Source organism: Macrobrachium nipponense, chromosome 26 (assembly GCF_015104395.2).
Source record: "Macrobrachium nipponense isolate FS-2020 chromosome 26, ASM1510439v2, whole genome shotgun sequence".
NCBI lineage: Eukaryota > Metazoa > Arthropoda > Malacostraca > Decapoda > Palaemonidae > Macrobrachium > Macrobrachium nipponense.
Genome location: NC_087215.1, coordinates 66,404,669 through 66,411,885, shown reverse-complemented (window position 1 = coordinate 66,411,885; position 7,217 = coordinate 66,404,669). Strand labels below are relative to the sequence as shown.

General features: G+C 39.8%; 1 protein-coding gene across 1 annotated transcript; it reads left to right on the top strand.

Annotated features, from left to right (window-relative positions):
* The first annotated feature begins 330 nt into the window (after window positions 1-330).
* On the top strand, window positions 331-3,959 carry LOC135199704 (104 kDa microneme/rhoptry antigen-like). Its single transcript, XM_064227860.1, has 3 exons — window positions 331-429; window positions 2,558-3,022; window positions 3,183-3,959. Exons 1-3 carry the CDS (start codon window positions 331-333, stop codon window positions 3,957-3,959), a joined length of 1,341 nt encoding a protein of 446 aa, XP_064083930.1.
* The last annotated feature ends 3,258 nt before the right edge of the window (window positions 3,960-7,217 follow it).

Sequence of the window (7,217 nt, the reverse complement as noted above, 5' to 3'; positions counted from 1 at the left end):
TTCCGCCCCGATGGATATTGGTATGAAATCATATCAACATCCTCAGGGTCCAAACACACTCGAGAGACGGACCAAACCTCTACAGACTCCGCCATTTGGATCAAGAAAGAGCCAATGCGCAGAAGCTCAGCCCCTGCCCAACCTGAAAGAAGGTTTTAGTGAAGAGGGGGGGTGACAGCTAGGTTGAGCAACGGAGTTAAAGATAGTAGAGGAGTGGATACAAAATATAAAGTATGAGGAAAATTGAGACTTTTGGATTCAAACTGGGAGATATTTCTCCCAGTTCAAAAGCACTCTTGCCCGCTATGCATTTTCAGCCGTCAGCTGAAAATGCGTAACTTCGTCAAGGCAGTCTCAAATCAAGAGGGCCGCCCTGTAGGAGTTGTCATCAATGACGGCCTGCATTCTTTTTATCCCGAGCAACGCCGGGTACAGGAGCTAGTGTATATATATACATATATATATATATATATATATATATATTATATATATATATATATATATATATATATATATACAGCTACACCTGTTATTCAATCATTTTAGTTTTCTGAAAAGAAAACTATTGTGTCGGCTTTGCCTGTCCGTCAGCACTTTTTTCCATCCTCCCTCAGATCTTAAAAATCCTGAGGCTAGAGGGCTGCAAATTGATATTTTGATCACCCACCCTCCGATTATCGAGCATACCAAATTGCAGCCCTCTAGATTCAGTAGTTATTTTCATTCTATTTAAGGTTAAAGTTAACTATAATTGTGCGTCTGGCAACGATAAAGGCCAGGCCACCACCGCGGCGTGGTTGAAGATCTATTTTTTCGGTGGCCTCTGATGTACTATATATATTGCACATTTATTTCCAATGCTGTTGATATTTCATTCGATGCATAAACTCCACATACATTACAAACTCATATTACAAACTCCACATTAGCAACCATTTCGCATCAATAAACCTCCCGCGAGGGTACAAAAAAAATGGATTTTATTTCCCTGATGTAATCCCATAACAGGATGACAAGGAGGAAAAAAAAGCTGATTCATCAATATGATATTCTGGCGTTATTGTCACATCGGTTTTCGATGGGAGGAACAAAAATACCGAAATTATTCAACGTAGTTAAAATTTTAAGGAATTTCAAATATTATGAATATTCTCACTCCATAAAACATTATACTCGTACGTATGTAGTCTTTATGGGTACAGAAAAAATCAGCGTTCAATACTGCAAAAACAATTGCATGAATGAAGCTTTATAATGTTGTCTTTATTAAAAAATTAAATTTTTTTCTTTTACAAAAGTAATTACGATAATAAAAGTAAGTTATATTCCTACCTCTCCCAAATTCAAGAAATTATATAAATTTCGTAGAATTAGGATGATGATAGCTTTGCCCCCATATAAGCAGTCAAGAAATAGCAACATCTCTCAAAATTAGTAACGAAGAAATAAAAAATATATTTTTATCATTGCGATTCATTACGAAATAAAAGATTTTAAGTCATATCTTGCGTTGCCATGCTTGGTCAAAATTTTGCGTCAAAATACATTTCTAATTTTTTGCATAATTCTCTGTCGCCATTTTTGGTCAGGTTTCTTTTTTTGTGAGAATCCATGAATGACTTTTTGCGCCATCTCCGTTGCTATTTTTGGTCAGAAATTTGCGTAAAAATCTTATAAATAACTTTTTTGAGTCACCTTCAAAATTTTTGTAAGAATCCAATCTTCCATTGCCATTTTTATTTTGTCTGAATTTTGCGTCAAAATGCATAAATGAATCTTTGCGAGATCTTGCTAAAAAAAACGCACACACAACTAAACAAAATCATAACCACGTCATCTATAACAATTCAGAAATTCTGTCTGAAACGAAACATAAGAGGTAAAATCAAAACCTTGAACCAACCTAAAAAAGAAAAAAAATCTCAATGAGTCTAGTCAGGAAAAATCCCTCAGGAAAAGGATTCCCAACACTCATTAACCTTGTTCAACGAAGGATGCCTTATTAATCCTTCACGCCTGTTGGTGATCAAAGGAGAGAGAGAGAGAGAGAGAGAGAGAGAGAGAGAGAGAGAGAGAGAAAAGACTCCTATCCATTTCAAAATGGAGTGGGCAAAGGTTACCCTTTGAGGGTACGTGTTTTTTTTTTTTTTCGTAGTTTGGAACTACCTTATCTCTCGTCGGTTTTCGAAGTAAATGGTTCTCCACTTCTCTTGGTATAAAGGTTGTTGAATCAATGGAAAAATATTAGACACTGCTTCTTTTATTTATGTATATGTATACACATATACACACACCCACACACACCCACACCCAAAACATATCGAGAACACATGAATGTTGATTATTGAATCGTATATCTATCTCCAGAGGATTCTCAGGGACTACACACGACTCCAAAGAAACCAAAGGGACTAAAAAGAACCCCAAAAGACTCCAATGGAAATGGACTCCACAGGATTCCATTGGAGTCCAAAAACTCTCCAAAAGGGTCCAAAAATCTCCAAAGAAGTTCCAAAAATCTCCCCAGGATTCCAAAGACCTCTAAAGGACTTTAAAGGTCTCCAAAGGAGTTAAAAGGCCTCCAAAGACCTCCAAAGGATTCCACAGACCTCCAAAGGATTCCAAAGACCTCGTAAGGGCTTCAAAGGACTCCAAAGGACTCCAAAGGCCTCCAAAGGCCTCCAAAGGCCTCCAAAGGATTCCGAGACCTCCAAAGGTTTTCCAAAGACCTCCAAAGGATCTCCAAAGACCTCCGAAGGCCCCCAAAAACCTGCAAAGGTCACAAAACCCTCCAAGGGATTCCGAAGACCTACAAAAGATTCCAAAGACCTCCAAAGGACTTCAAAGGACTCCAAAGGGCTCCAAAAGTTTCCAAAGACCTCCAAAGGATTCCGAAGACCTCCAAAGGACTCCAAAGAACTTCAAAGGACTCCAAATACCTCCAAAGACCTCCAAAGGATTCCAAAGACCTCCAAAGGACTTTAAAGGACTCCAAGATGTGGTTCGGAAGTCACGTAAAGCCGTTGGTCCCGTTGCTGAATAACCACTGGTTCCATGCAACGTAAAAGCACCATACAAACAAACAATAAAGGACTCAAAATGGCTTCAAAGATCTCCAAAGGAATCCGAAGACCTCCAAAAGGATTCCGAAGACCTCCACAGGACTTCATTGGACTCCAAAGGCTTCCAAAGGCCCCCAAAGGCCTCCAAAGGATTCCGAAGACCTCCAAAGGATTGTAAAGACCTGCAAAGGAATTCAAAAGACTCCAAAGGACCCCAAAGACCTACAAAGACCTCCAAAGGATTCTGAGACCTCCAAAGGACTCAAAAAGAACTTCAAAGGACTCCCAAATACCTCCAAAGACCTCCAAAGGATTCTGAAGACTTCCAGAGGACTTCAAAGGACTCCAAAGAGCTTCAAAGATCTCCGAAGGAATCCAAAGGCCTCCAAAGGATTCCAAAGACCTCCAAAGGACTCCAAAGAACTTCAAAGGACTCCAAATGCCTCCAAAGACATCAAAAGGATTCTGAAGACCTCCAAAGGACTTCAAAGGACTCCAAAGGGCTTCAAAGATCTCCAAAGGAATCCAAGGATTCCAAGACCTCCAAAGGATTCCAAGACTCCAGAGACTTCAAAGGACTCCAAAGGGCTCCAAAAGCCTCCAAAGGCTTCCAAAGGATTTCGAAGACCTCCAAAGGCCTCCAAATTACTAAAAAATCCCAAGACCACCAAAGGATTCCAAAGACCTTTAAAGAACTTCAAAGGACTCCAAAGGACTCCAAAGGCCCCAAAGCCCTGCAAAGGATTCCGAAGGCCTCCAAAGGCTTCCAAATCACTAAAAAAATCCAAAGACCTCCAAAGGATTCCAAAGAGACCTCCGCAAAGGGCTTTCAAAGGGTACTCCACAGGGCTCCAAAAGCCCTCCAAAGACCTCCAAGGATTCCGAAGACCTCCATAGGCCTCCAAATTACTATAAAAATCCAAAGAAATCCAAACGATTCTAAGACCCCCCAAAGGCTCCAAAGACCTTCAAAGGCCTCCAAATTACTGAAAACAAATCCAAAGAACTCAAAAGGATTCCAAAGTCCTCCAATTACTCCAAAGGATTCCATAGGACTCCACAGGCCAAATATACCCAAATTATCTTTTTTAGCGAGGACAAAATTAGCGACCACATTACATCTGATCAAAAATGGACGAGCTCCTTTTATTCAGAGCGCATATGTTAATTACCGTGCATGGCTCGTAATTAAATTGCCGTTGAATTTTGCAATGATTAAAATACGAATTCGATGTGTTTCGGGTCTATTGTTATGTCAGGGCCTTGACCACTTAATTAATAATATTTTGTTTTACATATATTTATTAATGTTCTCAATTCTCATGATTCCGACGATGCGAGTCGGACATTATAGGTGTAATTTATGATCAAACGTACAGAGAAATTGAGACAGATCGGAAACAGTGTTCTAGACAATACTATAAGTGTGAAATTATAATAATAATAATAATAATAATAATAATAATAATAATAATAATAATAATAATATAATAATAATAATAATACCATGGGACACCAGAGTTGAAGAGAAGAGAGGGAAAAAAATGGATAAGTATCAAGATCTGAAAATAGAAATAAGAAGGATATGGGATATGCCAGTGGAAATCGTACCCATAATCATAGGAGCACTAGGCACGATCCCAAGATCCCTGAAAAGGAATCTGGAAAAACTAGAGGCCGAAGTAGCTCCGGGCCTCATGCAGAAGAGTGTGATCCTAGAAACGGCACACATAGTAAGAAAAGTGATGGACTCCTAAGGAAGCAGGATGCAACCCGGAACCCACACTATAATACCACCCAGTCGAATTGGAGGACTGTGATAGAGCAAAAAAAAAAAAAAAAAAAAAAAAAAAAAAATAATAATAAAATATAATAATAATAATATAATAAATAATAATAATAATAATAATATAATAATAATAAAATTAATAATAAAATAATAATAATAATATAAAGACAAGAGTAAGGGAAATATAGCCAGTAACTACAGGCCTATCACCTGCCTACCAATAATGTGGAAGTTACTAACAGGTATCATCAGTGAAAGGCTATACAAACTACCTAGAGGAGACAAACACCATCCCCCACCAACAGAAAGGCTGCAGAAGGAAGTGTAGGGGCACAAAAGACCAGCTCCTGATAGACAAAATGGTAATGAAGAACAGTAGGAGAAGGAAAACCAACCTAAGCATGGCATGGATAGACTATAAGAAAGCCTTCGACATGATACCAAAATGTACACACAGGCTAATAGAATGCCTGAAAATATATGGGGCAGAGGAAAATACCATCAGCTTCCTCAAAAACCTACAATGCGCAACTGGAAATACAATACTTACAAGCTCAGGAATAAGACTAAGTCAGAGGTTAATATCAGGAGAGGGAATCCCTTCCAGGGCGACTCACTGTCCCCACTACTCTTCGTAGTAGCCATGATTCCCATGACAAAAGTACTACAGAAGATGGATGCCGGGTGACCAACTCAAATGAAAGAGGCAACAAAATCAACCATCTGATGTTCATGGACGACATCAAGCTGTATGGTAAGAGCATCAAGGAAATAGATACCCTAATCCAGACTGTAAGGATTGTATCTGGGGACATCAGGATGGAGTTTGGAATAGAAAATGCGCCTTAGTCAACTTACAAAAAGGCAAAGTAACGAGAACTGAAGGGATAAAGCTACAGATGGGAGCAACATCAAACACATAGATGAGACAGGATACAAATAACCTGGGAATAATGGAAGGAGGAGATATAAAACACCAAGAGATGAAGGACACGATCAGGAAAGAATATATGCAGAGACTCAAGGCGATACTCAAGTCAAACTCAACGCCGGAAATATGATAAAAGCCATAAACACATGGGCAGTGCCAGTAATCAGATACAGCGCAGGAATAGTGGAATGGACGAAGGCAGAACTCCGCAGCATAGATCAGAAACAGGAAACAAATGACAATACACAAAGCACTACACCCAAGAGCAAATACGGACAGACTATACATAACACGAAAGGAAGGAGGGAGAGGACTACTAAGTATAGAGGACTGCGTCAACATCGAAAACAGAGCGCTGGGGCAATATCTGAAACCATTGTGAAGACGAGTGGCTAAAGAGTGCATGGGAAGAAGGAACTAATAAAAAGTAGACGAAGACCCAGAAATAGCAGAGAGGAGAAAGACAGAAAAGAACAGAGGACTGGCACAACAAACCAATGCACGGACAATACATGAGACAGACTAAAGAACTAGCCAGCGATGACAATTGGGCAATGGCTACAGAGGGGAGAGCTAAAGAAGGAAACTGAAGGAATGATAACAGCGGCACAAGATCAGGCCCTAAGAACCAGATATGTTCAAAGTACGATAGACGGAAATAACATCTCTCCCATATGTAGGAAGTGCAATACGAAAAATGAAACCATAAACCACATAGCAAGTGAATGCCCGGCACTTGCACAGAACCAGTACAAAAAGAGGCATGAGTCAGTGGCAAAACGCCCTCCATGGAGCCTGTGCAAGAAACATCAGCTACCTTGCAGTAATAAGTGGTACGAGCACCAACCTGAAGGAGTGATAGAAAACGATCAGGCAAAGATCCTCTGGGACTATGGTATCAGAACGGATAGGGTGTAACGTGCAAACAGACCAGACGTGACGTTGATTGACAAAGTCAAGAAGAAAGTATCACTCATTGATGTCGCAATACCATGGGACACCACAGTTGAAGAGAAAGAGAGGGGAAAAATGGATAAGTATCAAGATCTGAAAATAGAAAAATAAGAAGGATATGGGATCTTCGCCAGTGGAAATCGTACCCATAATCATAGACACTAGGCACGATCCCAAGATCCCTGAAAAGGAATCTAGAAAAACTAGAGGCTGAAGTAGCTCCAGGACTGATGCAGAAGAGTGTGATCCTAGAACGGCACACATAGTAAGAAAAGTGATGACTCCTAAGGAGGCAGGATGCAACCCGGAACCCCACACTATAATACCACCCAGTCGAATTGGAGGACTGTGATAGAGCAAAAAAATAAGTAATAATAATAAATAAATAATAATAATAATAATAACCCAATTGAAGGGAAGACGGTCAGGCACTTGGAGGTCGTCATCCAGCAACTGATCACCACAACGACAGTAATCAACA